This window comes from Aristolochia californica, unplaced genomic scaffold, assembly GCF_029961685.1.
Source record: "Aristolochia californica isolate CCGP_79_NKW_82.1479 unplaced genomic scaffold, dmAriCali1.0.hap1 SCAF_2, whole genome shotgun sequence".
Taxonomy (NCBI): Eukaryota; Viridiplantae; Streptophyta; class Magnoliopsida; order Piperales; family Aristolochiaceae; genus Aristolochia; species Aristolochia californica.
In genome coordinates this window covers 42,096,315-42,112,421 of record NW_027181881.1, presented here as the reverse complement: position 1 = coordinate 42,112,421, position 16,107 = coordinate 42,096,315, and the positions used below count along the sequence as shown (strand labels likewise).

At 37.8% G+C, this 16,107-nt stretch overlaps 2 protein-coding genes and 1 long non-coding RNA gene across 4 annotated transcripts; all 3 read left to right on the top strand.

The window, feature by feature from the left end:
- The first annotated feature begins 2,681 nt into the window (after positions 1-2,681).
- Positions 2,682-6,140, top strand: LOC137957071 (uncharacterized). Of its 2 annotated transcripts, XM_068804773.1 has the most exons (7): positions 2,682-2,787; positions 2,886-2,966; positions 3,414-3,524; positions 3,633-4,076; positions 4,389-4,643; positions 5,091-5,182; positions 5,427-6,140. In XM_068804773.1, exons 2-7 carry the CDS (start codon positions 2,895-2,897, stop codon positions 6,037-6,039), a joined length of 1,587 nt encoding a protein of 528 aa, XP_068660874.1. In that variant the 5' UTR covers positions 2,682-2,787; positions 2,886-2,894; the 3' UTR covers positions 6,040-6,140. The 2 variants fall into 2 exon arrangements, with proteins under 2 accessions (XP_068660874.1, XP_068660873.1); XM_068804772.1 differs by having other exon boundaries at positions 3,414-4,076.
- A 1,254-nt stretch (positions 6,141-7,394) lies between these two features.
- LOC137956560 (peroxiredoxin Q, chloroplastic-like) lies at positions 7,395-9,134 on the top strand. Its single transcript, XM_068804102.1, has 4 exons — positions 7,395-7,729; positions 7,818-7,955; positions 8,210-8,299; positions 8,427-9,134. The coding sequence occupies exons 1-4, from the start codon at positions 7,526-7,528 to the stop codon at positions 8,643-8,645; spliced, it is 651 nt and encodes a 216-aa protein (XP_068660203.1). The 5' UTR covers positions 7,395-7,525; the 3' UTR covers positions 8,646-9,134.
- A 5,591-nt stretch (positions 9,135-14,725) lies between these two features.
- LOC137956079 (uncharacterized) lies at positions 14,726-16,046 on the top strand. The gene is made up of 2 exons (XR_011113210.1): positions 14,726-15,137; positions 15,284-16,046. It is a non-coding gene; the product is annotated as an uncharacterized lncRNA (long non-coding RNA).
- Positions 16,047-16,107: the final 61 nt, after the last annotated feature.

Genomic DNA, 16,107 nt, shown 5'->3' with positions numbered 1-16,107 from the left:
GATTAATTTTTGTGAAATTTCGAAGCATATTTTCACCTATTTTTCAAAATACCTAAATCAACTTTAACGACTTAATTTATTGGGAACATTGGGAAACATGTTATATATGTGAAACTCGACACAAACTTAAATATATACTCGCTCATTTGAATTTCAAAGCTCTCAAGTGCTCTCAAGTGATTTCTCAATATGCTAGTACCAATGAAGCCAAGAAAAAAATGGTTTTAAGCAAGTTTGCCATTGAAAGTTGAGGCAGTTATGTGATTATTTCTTAGATATGTTTTAAGTACTTTTTTTCAGGTGATTCCTTTAAGTTTATATTGTTTTAGGTTTGATCTTCATATCATTTGATCATATTTTAAAAGTCCTTCCATATAGCCAGTTTTTTCTAAAGCATTCAAGAGTCTTGATCTTTGAAACTCATATTAGTATTGATGCTAAAAATTGTTGCAAGATTCAACCTAGGATTGGTGTAATCAATTTAATATTTTATTATTATATCCATCTTATATGAGGTCTATTTTTACATCGAAAGTAAGTAACCCCTATAAAACTTGTCAAATCTGATTGAAAGTTGTAAAATTCTTTAATCGGGACCTAGGTACTTGACCTAGGAGTTGTTGACTATAAGTTCCAAGGTGTTTGGGTTGGTGTTGTATGAGAGTCTCTTAAGGCGCTAAGTTGTAGATATCGTTTAGCGGCAAGAACTTCCTGGGTGTGGAGTAGTGATTTGAATATAGATTGTGAACCACTATAAAAATCCTTAGTTTAGTAGTTGATTGACTTATTTCTATGTTTCGATACATATATAAGTAAACTATAAATTAGCCATAAATTTTGATAAATCTATTCACCTCCCCCTCATGTTTATCTTTTTAAGACCTAACATGCCAGCCCTCTCCTTTTCAGAATTTCATTCCTTTTTCTATTGCTTCATCCTTCTTAATTTTTACATAGGGATTAGTATTAATTAGACCATTTCTTTTCTCCTCTGGCTTTTTTTTTTTTTTGTTCCTACTATCTTTTTAACTAATTTAGTCATTTTCAAATAGATAAAAGGAAATGAACCCGTGAAGACATCACAAAAAGGTTCCCTTAACATCATTCATATATTGTTATCCTCTCTTGTACGTAGTTAAAGTGTATCTATCAGTGTTTGAAGATGAAAGAAGTTGTTTGTATTATGACTAACCGATATTGTTGTTAGTTGTATAAAAATATTTTCTTATCTTTGACTATTGATCATGGTTTTTGCCACACGTTGCCTTCTTTTATTGAAAAATGTGTTTATGTTAAATAAAACTAGTTCTAAGTAATTCATTCTTCTATGCAAATTTCGGTTGGAAGCTTGTTCTGGCTCCTACTAGATCTAATTTTTCATTCTTGTAGATGTCATGGGTAGGCTGGTTTTTTATTGTCTAAAAAAGGCAAAACTCTATTAGGTTTTAACTCAAGTATTTTTATTCTATAGGTGCTACTGAACTGTATGGATTCATTGATTATAAAAACACAAGATAATGATTGTCTTCTCTATATAAGTATTTTATTGATTCCAGGGAAAGTACATAAGCGTTAACCCTAAATTTTACTTTTATGATCATTGTGTCCTATTGTTTTGCTTGCTTTGGTCATCTAGACAAAGTTGTTATAGTGGCAATGTGAATTATATCTAATGTGATTTTCTCTCACTTGAATTGCATAAAAGATTTATACGTAACTTCTCTTACAGATTTCATTTTGTATTTTCTTTCAAAAGTATTTAAGTTCCATTGTTAAGGTCTTAATTTATGTGTCTTGGATGTGAGCAGTATATCCTAATAACCGACCACTACCCTTACAAGGACCAAATATTTGCAATCAGTTTTTTGTTCTATGGTGAAGGCCTACGCACAACCTTGATGGATACTTGTCTCATCAGTGGTTTGTGTTTACTTTTTATAAATAATTCTTTTATTATTAGTGAGAATTTCCTTAACCAAAAATTCTTGTCAAGCATTAAGTAGAAGTTGAAATGCTAGCCAACTAGGGGTATTCTAATCCACCCATCTATTTGTCTACAACACCAATAAAACTCATTCATAGAAATTCAATTCGAAGAGAAAGTTTAGAGATCAAACAAACGTTTCACATCTTGTGATTTTCTTTGTGTAGTTATACTATTCGTTGCATTTCTTCATGAACGCCAACAATTATACTTTGATACCATCAAATATGTTCACAATGTTCATGTCCTCTAAAATTAAATTTTAGCAACTCCATTAGCCCACTATAACAATCACATAATTTTTATCTTAATTGTAGTTATCATCTCGTAGACATTAATCAACTATTTGTCATACATAAGTTGGGTCTTGTGTTAGTGTTATCTCTACGGGAATTTGCTAGCCTGTGTCATATTTGGAGAGGGACGGGAGATCTCGTGTGACACCATGAAGTGAACCAAGAGGCTGACGTTCCACCCCCGAACGAATGACGTGTGGCCTTTCATCGATATGCTTCGCACTTTCCTACTTTAATTAGGATCGATTTCATCATTCATCTTGTCGGCTGGATTATCGCGTACTCAGGCTGGTTGACGCTCACGCTGGAAATGGTCCAAAGAGTAATTTTTTGGTCGCTTAGAACGCAAGGGAAAGCGGTGGTTACGTGCCTCCCGAGCAAAGCTAACGGAGCCAAAAATGGCTGGGAGAGCCACGAAGATGTTGAGTTCGCACCTCTCAGGAAGATGTCTCCGTTGAAACTCCGTTCTCCTTATTGCAATCTCTTTGTGGGTTATCGGTTCCGCAGGTATTTATCTCTCTGTTTGTTTCTTTGTGTTTCATTCAAATCATTGTCGCTGACGTAGGAGATTGGAACAGACGAATTGACGATCCATTATTTTCTAGTTTTTTTACATGAACAGAAATATTGGACATTGTTCTCTGGGCTATAGCTTCTGCGGGGTAGATGGTCTTTGCAGTTTTCAGGTAATCTCTTATATGTCACCGTTGCGGTAGAAAATAAGAATCTCTTTGCCTCTGCAGTCGAATGGAATGAGGTTTTATTCGATATGTGGATTTGCTTGTAAACAGATTAAACTGAACCTGCAAATTAGAGTTTCAACTCTGAAGTAGTTCTTGATCTTGATTTCTGGCGTTGGGAAACACGTTTTTAGCTGTTTGTTTGATCCATTGTTGTTCCTGGATCATACGAGCAATGTGGAATGACGAATTTTAATTTGCCTTTCTCTTATACGCCTTGCACATGATTTGGCATAGCATAAATGCTAAATTGATCGACAGTTGAAGAATAAATTGTTCGAGTCGTTTAATTGTGTTTTGAATGCTTTGAATTAAATGCTACTAATTTTTTTCTCTGGGATCTCCTCAATCGTCGAAACCAACTGATGGAGAATGTTTCTGACTTCATCTCAGGCAGTTCAAAACAACATGGCTTCCCTTACTCCAGGAGTCCTCCTGAAGCTTCTGCAGAACATAAACTCGGACGTTAAAGTATGTGGAGAGTATCGCTCCGTCCTTCTACAGGTGATTAGTATCGTCCCTGCTCTAACTGGGTCGGATCTTTGGCCAAACCATGGTTTCTTCATCAAGGTCTCGGACTCCTCTCACTCGACGTATGTCTCCTTGTCAAAGGAAGACGACGAACTCATCTTAGCAAACAAGTTACAACTCGGCCAGTTCATCTATGTGGACGGAGTTGAGTCAGGGAGCCCAGTGCCAGTACTGGTTGGGGTGAGGCCAGTGCCGGGGAGGAACCCGTTTGTGGGGAACCCCAAGGACTTGATGCAAATGTTGGTTCCTTCCGAGGGCCCCAAGGCGGCTAATCACGAAGCTACTGGTTTTAAATTCGGTGAATCGTCGGATGTTAAGGAGGATAGCCCAAGGCACAGAATAGTGATCAAGGAGGAAAAGGTTGTGGTAGCTTCCAGGTACATGCAGGGTGTTCTCGGTACGAGTTCCAAGGGGAATGCCGGAGCTGATGCTGGCGGTGCCGGTAGTAGAATTAACGGAAACGAAAAAGCTGGAGTCAATAAGAAGGCTGGATCTTTCCACAGCAAGCAAGAGCTCAAAGGTCAGGTGCGACACTGAGCTGAATAACATTTTAGCGGCATTTAATCGAGCATCTGTTGGGTTCTGGTTTAGTACACGGTCTCATGACAAGAAAGAAGTTCAATCAATCTAGTGGAAAATGGCACTTTAAGAACGAACCCAGAGAATCGTGTTTAAAGGGGTAAATAAAGGGTCTTACTACATCATTTGGAGACATGAGCCATGTGAATGACGATGACTTATTTTTTTAAGTGGAAGGGGACTGCTCTCTTTTAATTAAGACCTATTTCACTTTCTTTTAAGCTTCAAACCATGATTCAAATGATGTAATCTTCACAGGCGAGACCTGCAACTCCTTGCGTTGGAAGTCAGATCGAGAATTCATCATCCACTGCAAAGACTGATGTTGGCGGACCCACGATCAAAGAAACATCTCTGCCTTCAAATAATGGAACTCCCAGAAAAGCAAGAAAAGTGAAGAAGAAACAGAACTCCACAGCTTTGCTGAGCTCTTCGGTTGGTGCAGAGAAGAAGCGGGCGAGTGAAGTTATCTCGTTGGATCCTCTCCCGCCAAATATTGCCAAACTTGGCAAGGTACGTTTTCTCCCAGCTTCTCCGTAGGACCTAAAAACTGCTTAGCTATATGACTCCATGTTTGGAGCTCTGATCAGCTTACATGAAAGATCATTCCGATACTTACTGGAAAGACCCCTAAAAAGATCTTTCCGGTCAAATAGATAGGATTACATCACATGGTCTTTTTGTGATAACGAAGCAGGAAAGTAAAGATGATGGGTCATGAGAGAATTGACTCCTTTTATTTTCCCACTAGGAGGGCTGCCAATTGTCTTTCAAAAGTCAATAATGGAGTTCTCTTAAACTGGGTCCTGTGAATTATTTCTTGAATGGATCATTAAGAAGAAGATCCAGTATCAGAGGCACCGAGAATTTAGACTACAACGATGATAGCATTTTCGATTTCTGCTTACTCGGCCTGTTTTCACTTCTTCCACTAATCCAACCTTGCTTTTTTTCCTCAAGGGGTTGGTAAGGCGGAGGAATGTGGCTTTGATGGTAGCAGCTGAAGCTCATAGGGAAGCAGCTGCAGCTTCTGCACTTCTGAAGGCCGTTAGGTATAACTCTTTTTTCTTTTCATAATTTGGACTTCATTGTGCACTTTGCAAATACAGAATTTTTTCAGACATGGTTGAATTCCCAAGGTAAATAATCAAATCATGACATTTCATATAAATGATCCTAAATGCTTCAGCCTTGGTTATTACAATTTGTTTCGCTAATTCGAGAAATGAAGATGGAAGCACTGGCCTCGATCCTGTTTTAACTTCTGGATGCTTATCTCATTTGGCAATCTTCTAGTATGTTCGCCGATCTGCGTGGGTCTGCTACAGTTGAAAACCCCCATCAATCTCTGACAAACTTCTTTGCACTTCACCGGCTCATCGACCACCCGACCGTTTCAACATGGAAAGACAACTCCTCTCAGATCTCCGGTTCACCCTCTCTTGACAAAGTTAAGTTTGCCAGCAGGAACACTTCGCTACTCAATAACAAGAACGCCAATGAATCTCGAGTAGAACCTCAAGAAAACGAAAAATTGGAATGGGTGAAAGGTGATGGTGCCAGGGAGATACAAGAACTACGGAGACTTTTGTTGAAGGAATCACAGTCATGGTTCCTGAAGTTCTTGGACGGCGCCCTCAATACCGGCTTTCGGCCTGGAACCAGTGTAAGGAAAGGCAAGGATGGCGTGGCGGGACGGCGGGCAGATTGCGATGAGAATATTGCAGTGATGCTTTCACAACTGAAGCAAGCCAACGACTGGTTGGATCAGTTGAGAAACGCAACAGGGCCTGACGATTGTAACCTGTTGGGAACAATTGATAATTTGAAGCAGATGATATACACTAATTTGCTCGGCCATGTGGATTCAGCAGCATTAGCCCTCGAGAACAGATCGGATCGCGGTTGATTGGTTGGTTTAGAAGCATGGATTGAAGCTTGTTAACTTATGGTTTAGCTGGTCAGCTTTTACAATAACCAAGACTTGTATAATGCTTCAAATTAGCAAAAGCAAGAATTTCTGATCACTCAACCGTTTTGCCGGTGTTTCAATCATGAAAATGCGAAGCTTTAGCAAACTAATCCTCGCGTCCATTTTACTCGAAAATCCATTCCATTCGTTTACGTGAAACAAATCATGAAATGTAAAGCAATGAAAGCCTCACCTGTGAGATGAAATGAAACAGAAGTGGTGGTTGAAGTGAAATCCTGAACTGAAATTGCACTGGGCTCCGGGTGGGGCGAGTTTCCGCGGTGGAGAGGGAGAGTACGTGCGAGACTCTCCTCCTAATGGCTAGGGGAACATGCACGTACCCTGCTTCTCCATCGCGGCTTGCTCACCCTTAATCTTCTTCTTCTCCTTCTTCCTCCTCCCACGAGCTGCAAAAGTGCAGACATGATATGAAATTCTACAGATATTGGGTATTTATATACGTAAGCACATACCGATCTACGTAGTCACAAGTGCAAAAGAAAATTCAGTTGATTAATCCTGCAAAACACGAGGATTGTTTTCTGCATTTTAAAACCTGAAAGATTTTTTGTTTCTGGCTAAGACTAATGAGATTGTTAAAGTTTGGCTACCAGAAAAGAGATTGATAAAAGACACAATTGCTTGCACTCTGAAAAGAAATGAGGTTGTCTACCAGAAACCTACCTCGTTAGATCCTCCCTCCTCTCTATTGCAGGCCACCCACCTTCCATGGCTTATTACTGTAAGAACATCACAGGAGAGTTCACACCCCAAGATCGTTTTCTGTTGGTGACGATCCGTATTGAAACCCACATTGAATTTTTTTTATTAAAATTTGTTTACAGATAGAAAATGAATGTAATGGAATTTAATAGGATCTTAACAGACATGCTCCCTTGATATTTAAATAATTCTGACGGCTATGTCGTTGAGACTCCTAAATTCATTTTCATCTACTCGTTTCTTGTGAATTCTAGAGCTGTATCTAAATTATTCATCTTAATCTAGAGCATCTTCCTCGTTCCACAAGTTAATACTTAATTCATCTGTGATCCACCTTTTTCACGGAACCATTAAAAAATTTACAATTCATGATTTATTTATTTTTTTTGTAATTTCGTGGGTGGTTCATTTTCTGGTTCCTGTATCTTCGTTGAGCTTCTCGGACGTCATCCCGTGGGGTTGGGATAAAAAGAGTTAAGATTGAGGCCACCAATCGATGACGGTGAAGGCTTATCTATCCCCATCCCTGCCATCCCGCGGGGGTGGGATAAAAAGAGTTGAGATTGAGGTCATTAATCGGACACGGTGAAGGCCTATCTATGTCCATCCCTGAGCCAAGGGTCTTGGATCAATCCCTTCTCAGCTTTACTCTATTTCCCCTCTCGAAACGGTCCTGCCATATCCTGGTACTCTCGCTGCCATGGCTTGCGTTTCTCTGCCTAAGCTTCCAATCACCTCTGTTCCCACACAAAATCATAGAAACCCACCTTCACACAACCTCCCGATTTTGTCAAATTCGTCGGAATCCCAATTTTATGGCCTCAAGCTCTCCACTACAACAACATTTTCTACCTCAGTTTATCCTTGTCCTTCTACTGCTCAGAGGAGCCTCATTGTTGCCAAGGTACATTTTGGGGCAAATTTTCAAAAGAATGTGAGAGGATGGATATCTTTTGATGCTTAAAACAGGTGAATGCTTTGGATTCTTGTAGGTGACGAAAGGCAGTGCTCCCCCCTCGTTTACATTGAAAGATCAAGATGGGAGGTCGGTGAGCCTCTCCAAATTCAAAGGCAAGCCTGTCGTAGTTTATTTCTACCCTGCCGACGAAACTCCTGGATGTACGAAACAGGTGATTTACAGGCATTCCTTGAATTTCTCAAGTTACAATGTCGGAATTCAACATGGCAAATGTCTTTTTATAGGGGTTTTGAGTTTTGGTCGAGTTGACATTACAATTCATGAGTTTATGGTGTTTTGAATTTTATACTATTCAAAACAACTTTCAGAAAACCTTCAACTTTTATTGTCGGAGAGATAAGAGCAGAGCAGAACGTTTTTAGAACTCTCTAAAGTTTGACCGACCCGGGGGACTTGATTTTGCAGGCCTGTGCTTTCAGGGATTCGTATGAGAAATTTAAGAAGGCAGGAGCTGAAGTTATTGGAATCAGCGGCGACGATACAGCATCCCACAAGGTATCTTTTGTTCATGGTCATCGTCTTTTTATTGTCTTCCTCCAATGCTTCTATGTTTTCTAGTAACTCGACGATGAACGAAAACCAGGACACCATTAGTGACAAAGGCTTGAATGTATCCGTGCAGGCATTTGCTAAGAAGTACAGGCTGCCTTTCACCTTATTGAGTGATGAAGGAAACAAAGTGAGGAAAGATTGGGGAGTCCCAGCGGATCTGTTTGGAACCCTTCCGGGGAGACAAACTTATGTTCTGGACAAGAAGGGGGTGGTTCAACTCATCTACAACAATCAGTTCCAGCCGGAGAAGCATATAGGCGAGACCTTGAACCTACTGCAGAGCCTCTGAACGTTCCTGTAACTATCCTGTATTCTCGATTGGCTTCTTTGTGAGATTAATTAAACAGTGTGAATCTAATTTATTATGTGCTGCATTTTGTGAGTAAATTAGAGGTAGCTAGTATACTAGGATAGGATTTTGGATAATGGTTTGTAGAAGTACAAGAGCAAAACCTCTTGCATAGCCCTCCTCATGAGGAGGTGGGCATGGGCACATAGCCAAGTAATTTTAAAACCCTTCCAAAGGCTTACTAAAGTGGCATTAGAAGTCCCTCATGACTTAAAAATAACGCCAACCCTCAAAACCGATGCATCACATTGCCACAAAGATTTTAGAGAAGTCAGATAAGGATAGTATCAGTTCATTCAATAAGGCTTATTTAAGATCTTGGAAAGCTTTAGATGCCTTGTCTGTCCATTGTCACTTTGAGTTTCTGAGGATCTGTGGCCAACCCTTCCAGAGAGATGACATGCCCCAACTATGCCAGAAAAGTGGCACCCAAGGAGAAATGCTATCCAAGTGAAGGTAGACAACATCTGTGGTGGTAGTCACTACCACTGCCTCGAGAGCAATGTTAAATCCCTTACTAGACCGATTTATTATGTTTCATTGCACCACTTTGTTATCTTGATCAAACTTTAAGAATGGTTCAGTGAAATTCAATTTTGATGGTCTCCAATGTTTGAAACCGTTGCAAGCCAAGCACCAAGTCAATCCACTTGATGGATAAGAAGTAGGAATCCATAGTTATCTTTGTCCCTTGTTACTCCACTTTCTTATACAAGACTGAACAAAGAGAAATTGCACATGCCCACCATTACACGAAAAGAAGTGATGCTTGGATGTGGTAAATTTAATCTTTTGGCCACCTTCCCACTCATTAAATTGTGGGGTGCTCCCATTGTCATGGAGGGCCTTCTCTTCCTCCTCCATATGGTCTCTTCTTCAGTAGTGTCCTGATTTGCAAAGCCCTCGAGCCCACCCATTGTCCATCTCTTCTTGTGTTAGTTTTCAAAACGGCTTCACCCCTTAATTACTCAGTGGTTGGGTTGTAGTGGCGCTAGAGTAGTCATTCTTTGCTGGTGCAGATGGTTTAGGTGAGAACCCCAAACTCTTAGTTGTCATCTCATTGCTACTCTTCTTGGGCTGGAACTGATGCCTCAGTAGAATTAGTTAGTTGAGTAGTAGATTGGTCTAATTAATCAAGTTGGAGATTTCTTAATAGTAAGCAGAACAAGAGATTCTGACACTAGTTCTTGTTTTTGAAAAAGAACAAAGAGCTTGCCCACTTGCTCCCTGCCTTTGGTATACTAGTCCGGGTCCCGAGTTTTAAACCAATTCCTCCTGCGACTCAACTATATTGGTTTGATACCTGATTCGGCTGGACTTGGTCCCTTGGCTCCAACTTGATTGTTATCTTGGATTATTGGTGGCTTATTACTCGGTTCTAGTTTATTATTTGGTACACATTTTCCTTATTCAATGATGGACTCGTTGTGGATTATTTCACTTGTCCTTATTACCCTTAAGGACTTTCATTATTTACTAGTTATCCGCTGCTAAATAACTACATATTTGGTACATGTTATTTGGGCATTAGCCCATTTTCGTTGATGCTATTGTGTCTCTTTCATTGAGATATTATTATTGAAGATGAACTCCTTGGTTGCTTACCTTAGGTTTATTATCGGCTGACTATTGTCGGCATTGGTTTGTGTGATGAAAATTTTGAATTTATTGGGAAAATAAAGGACATCTTATCTTCCTCATTACTCATTACCCTACTGTCCTTTATTTGACTCTTACTTGCCCCTTTGTCCAACCCTTTTTGGAGCATTGCTTTGGTTGGTCCTTTATATATGGTTGTTTTTAAGTCATTTGAATTTTTTTGTTAGTACCCTTGTGTATTTTATCGATGTCTTGTAAATGACAGACATTACCACTTTAATGATTATTATCACAATATTTGTTTAAAAGCATTTTAGGTTGGTTCCGACTTATCACCTATTTTTACCCTTTGAGAGTATGTGTCTAGTGTCATACTTATCCTTGGGATACCGTGATGGAGTTAATTACTACGTCTATGTTATTTGTTTCAAGGTGGGATAATTGCCATTTCCTAACAAATTGAGGGAGAGTATTGGAAGATATGATGTAATTAGTGAGTCATTGATGTAATTAGTTTATGTTTTTAGTTTTTTTTCACTCTTACTAGAGTGAAGGGCATAAGTATAATATTATACTTTTATCAGTAATAAAAAGAACTTCAGGGGGAGGGTTTGGATACAAGTCCACAACCTCATTCTTTCTCCTTTTTCTCTCTAATGTGTGTCTTTTTCTTTCTCCATGAAGTAATGCATAGAGTCCTGAAAATCAACAAAGAGCAAAATCATAAAATGAAGAACTTAAAGTCGAAGATGCAAACTTAGAGTCAGCCACCCCCACATCGTTTGCTAATGTTGTAAAGTTTTTAATTATTTTTTTTATATTTGAAAGATCTTGTATAATTTGTAAATTTTTTGAGATTTCATTATAAATAGTTTATATATTATTAAATTTATATTAAGTTAATTATTTTATTTTTAACGAATTTATTTATTAAACATGGAAATTTTATTTAATAAAATAATAAAAAATAATTTATCCTAGCCAACGAAAAATAAGAATACGTGGGCAGAGGTTGCATCTTTGCAAATGAATTTAAGAAATTTACTTGCTGAGATACACATTAGAATGGCACTTTACCAATGAAATCAGTGAAATTCACTGGCTGAGGGTGGACAATCTATTGGTCAATTTGATAAATTTATTGGGAAAGATAAAAATCCCAAATAGAAAAATTCTTTGAATTCACTAGCAGGGATTTTGACTTCTACTAGTTAATTTTGAAATTCGCTGGCAAAAGCATTTCCCATTGGAAATATGGCAACAAAGGTTGCCAGTGAATTTTTCGCTTAGAGAAGGTTCTATTGGTGAAATTTTACCATCTGCCAATAACAAAATTCGCAAGTAGAAGCCTCATTTCTTGTAATGTGTGTAATTGGGGATTGTACTTGACTTAAGCAGAGTTTAAAATCTCTTTATAAATTTCTTATTAGTCAAATTTTCCCAAGCAAGGGTTCTTGTACAGTGACTACCATCAGGAGAACATCTAGAAAAAAAAATCTCCTTTTGGTGTGTTTTTTTATCGCTTATCTTTTTTTTTTTTTTTTTGCATGTTAAGAATATCGGGTCACCCATTTCTTGAGAAACCGCCTGGGCCAACAATGGCTCTTATATTAGGGGGAAAGGTAATCAATAGTGTTCACTCTCCCTTGCCCAAAAAACAAGTAGGGAAGATGAGTCATTACATGGGTCAATTTATTTTTATTTATTTATAATAAAAATTAAGAGAAAAATATTAATAGGTGAATATTTATATAATCTTAATATTTTCAAATATCACAAGAATTATCTAGTGTAAGTGAAAGATAATATGTAAGTGCAAGTGAATTATCTAGTGTAAGTATAAGTGAAAGTGAATATGTTAGTGTGGTAGAGGTAAAGTGTACCAAAAAATACTTTCCTATGTTAGTACCCAAAATGAAAAATATAGTGTAAATAAGAGAATGAATTACTTTTTATAATATACCTAAATAGATCATATACCTAAACAAACATGGTTACTATCCTAATAAGTAATTTAATGTAATATTAAAATATTTTTATATATTAATTAATTAAATAAGATACTTTGTTAATAAATTAAGTTAGATTGTACTTTAGCCTAAATTAATACAATAATTAGTGGTGTACTAATTAATTATAAAAATAGATAAATAAAAGTAACGAATATATAAATAAATAATTTTATTAATAACATAAGATAGATTTTTACGTAGTATAAATTAATAATATAATTCCAAAAAAATTCAAATCATTAGTTTAATTAATTAAAAACGTACTATATCAAATGCTTACTTTAACAATCATTTAATGATCACTCTTAAAGCACCAATTTAATAGAGTAATAAAAACAATTAATACAATAAATAAATAAATATATTTTTTATTTGTAACATAAGATAAATTTTTACCTAGTATAAATTAATAATATATTTCCACAAAATTAAAAAGAATTAGTTTAATTAATTATAAAAATAGAATAATTAAACAAAAGTAGTTGATCAAATGCTTAATTTAATAATATTTTAATTATCACTCTTAAATCACTAATTTAATTTAATAATAAAAATACTTAATATAATAAATAAATATAATATTTTATTAATAACATAGAAATGATTTTTACGTAGTATAAATTAATAATATATTTCCATAAAAATAAAAATCATTAGTTTAATTAATTATAAAAAATAAAATAATTAAAAAAATACTTTATCAAATACTTACTTTAATAATATTTTAATTGTCATTCTTAAATCACTAATTTAATATAGTAATAAAAAGGTAATAAATAAATAAATAAAATAATTTATTAATAACATAATATAAATTTTTACGTAATATAAATTAATAACAACGCGAGGGAGGCCGAGAGCGAGAAGGAAAAAGACGGGAAAGTGGATAAACTAAAATTTGGGTGGAAATCCTGATTCACCCCTTTTAGTGATGAGCAAATTCAAGTGAATAAACGGGTTCGGGTTCGGGTTCATCCAGATTAACCCGTGCGCTTAATAACACCCCTTAAATTTCTAACTCAAGGTGAAGCATTTCATCCTTACTCCTTAGAACCCAGAGGCGTTTAATGGCCATATTGCTCGTCCCCTTTACAATTCCTTCCGCATGTTCTCCCAATTACGTATCTCCATCTGTCGCCTCGCGCATTTGCATGCACAAAGAGAGACTAGAATGTTCAGATTCAAACATATCCCTACGACCACAACCTCTCATTTCTCTCTCACGCATGCAAACAAACACCTATGGAAACACCAAATTTTCGCTCTTATCAACACAGCTCTGAACCCCACACTGTGCTACAATCGCCTTCCTTCCAGTTGCAACCCTCACAACCCGATCCAAAATTAAGACCCTTCTGCAGCGATGCAATTTTCCTAATATCCAGTCCAAAACTTACATCTCAGTATCTTCTTCTTCTTCTTATTTTTCTTTCTGCTGCCAAGTCGTAATACCAATTGGAGTCGTCAGCTCCCCCCTTAAGATGGAGTTGGAGATGGAGATAATACAGAATCTAATTACGACAATTCTTCTGCTCTTCTCTCGCAGCACTGGCTCAGAAATAACAAAAAAATTCTAACGCCTTTCGTATCGGTTGTCGTTCGTCTCAGGATGTAGACAAGCTCTCGTGAGCTTCTCACTGTAAGCTTTTCTTCCACGACTGCGTGTAGAGGATGCTCATGGTCCACGCTCCCGGCAGCACCGACCGACCTATAATAGATGGACGAAAGAGACCACACGCGCGCGGAAGGCCTGCACGTCTGAAAAACCCTACCCCAATAAATGAGAAATTAATTATAATAGCATTAATTTTCCGAGGACGAGTCGAGAAAGGTCGAAAACAAAAAACGATAAATTGAAAATATCCTCTTTTATTTAAATAACTATTAATTTTCTCTTAATTGACGTTGCAGGCTTTTATGGTGGACCCGGGGGAGGGAAGCGGGCGGCCCAGCGCCTGCTCCTTGTCCCTTTCACTGGCTCCCACGTGGCAGATACACTTTTATTGGAGGCCGCGTCTTCCATCCACGTGGCGTCCAGCTGTCAGTGACCTCAGGCAACAAATACCCGTTGATTCTGATCCGTCACATCAACCACGTCGGTGTCACCCTTCCGGATGGTCCCATCTCCCTTATTGCAAAAACAAGTCAAGAATTACAGAGATATTTTGTTCGTCGCAATTCGCGAATTTATATTTGAAGTGACAGAAATGCCCCGGCCATTGTGTTCAGAATTCTCGGTGCTGGAGTAATAAAAACATTTGAGAAGGATGTTTTGGTAATTGAAGAAAGAGTTGTACTGTATTGTCTATTAGGTGGACGGAGGTTGACGAAGGCGGAATAAATATGTGAAAGGCAAGTTTAACTATCCTGTCGGATTCATGACGCCCACCTGACATTGGAAAATGGCATTTAACTGCCATTAGAAAGCAGAAATGTATAAACAAATGAGCGAAGAAATAAAGGGAATGAAGTTGCAGATGAGAGAGGAAGAGGAGGAAGAAGAAAACGAGTAGTAGAGCAGAGGCAACAGAGGAGCAGACCTGCATGCTCAGCTACCACTGATTCAAAACCTGTCGAATCCATGTTCATCCCTTTTTCTATTGCTTTTGAACATTTTAACTCATCCACATTCTTAAAAGATAGAGAAAAGGCAGTCACACTTGTTAACAGCGGATGGATTATGGAATCCAAAGAGAGAGGGAGAGAGAGAGAGAACTTGTTACGGTTCCCGTGGACGAACGCCATTCGTCTACACCACCCTTTTTTTTTTTTTGCAGGCTTCTCTGTTGAGCAATTGGTGGAAGCAGGTCATTCTTCAGAGGCAAGCCAAGCATCCACCACCTTCTCTTTGGTGTTATCCACTCATCTAACTTCTGCCTTTTTATCTTATCCGATCCTCTTCTTCGCTTTCATGGAAATTCTGAAATTACCGTTCCTTCTCATTACTTTTTATCTCTTTTACAACAGATGATGCAAGAGTAGGGTTTGATGGATGGATGGGTTAATCACTAGTTTCTTTATTGCTGCTGGTGATGTCAATCAGTTAAAATCATTCTATACTTGCTTGACATGTATAGCCATGAGAAAAAGCTTCCTGTAACCGTAAGTCGATCTCTCTGTTTTCTTATTGGTCATCCTGGACCAGTTTTCCCTTTTTGCCTGGTTTACTGAAACGGGTGATAAGTGGATTTGTCCAAGTTATTAGGAGATAACTGCTCTGCCCTGGCTCTGGTTCTGTCTAAAGTGTGCTCCAGTGACGTCTTAGGGTGATCAAAACCTGTTATTTCAGCTTGAAGGATCAAGCTCTGCACTTAACAATGTATAACTGAAAGCAAAGTTGCTTCCTTGACACTTTCTTTTCTTGGTTCTTTAAGAAGGTAGAAGAAGGATAGTTGGTACCCTTGTGATCGACATGCAGTTGCATTTCTCCAGGCCGTCATCGGATCGGAGGCCATTACTGAGCTCGTATAAATTTCTACTGAAATGCATCTCACGGTAACCCCGTGCAGGTAATTAGTAATTCTGTCCATTGCTCAGGGCGCGCAGTAACTGTATGAATCAGTGAAGAAGATGAAAGGAAGGTTCATACGTTACAGCGCATGCATCTTATGAGAAAATTAAGAAGTAATAGATGCATGAGTGTTTCAATGGAGGCAGAGGCGATTTAAGATTTGAAGAGTCTGAGCTAAAAATAATCAAATTTATGAGATTTTGATTTGTTTTGTTTTCATCAATCTGTTATGATCTGTTGTTACTATGCTTGAGTTTGGATCATGTGTACACTTGCTCCC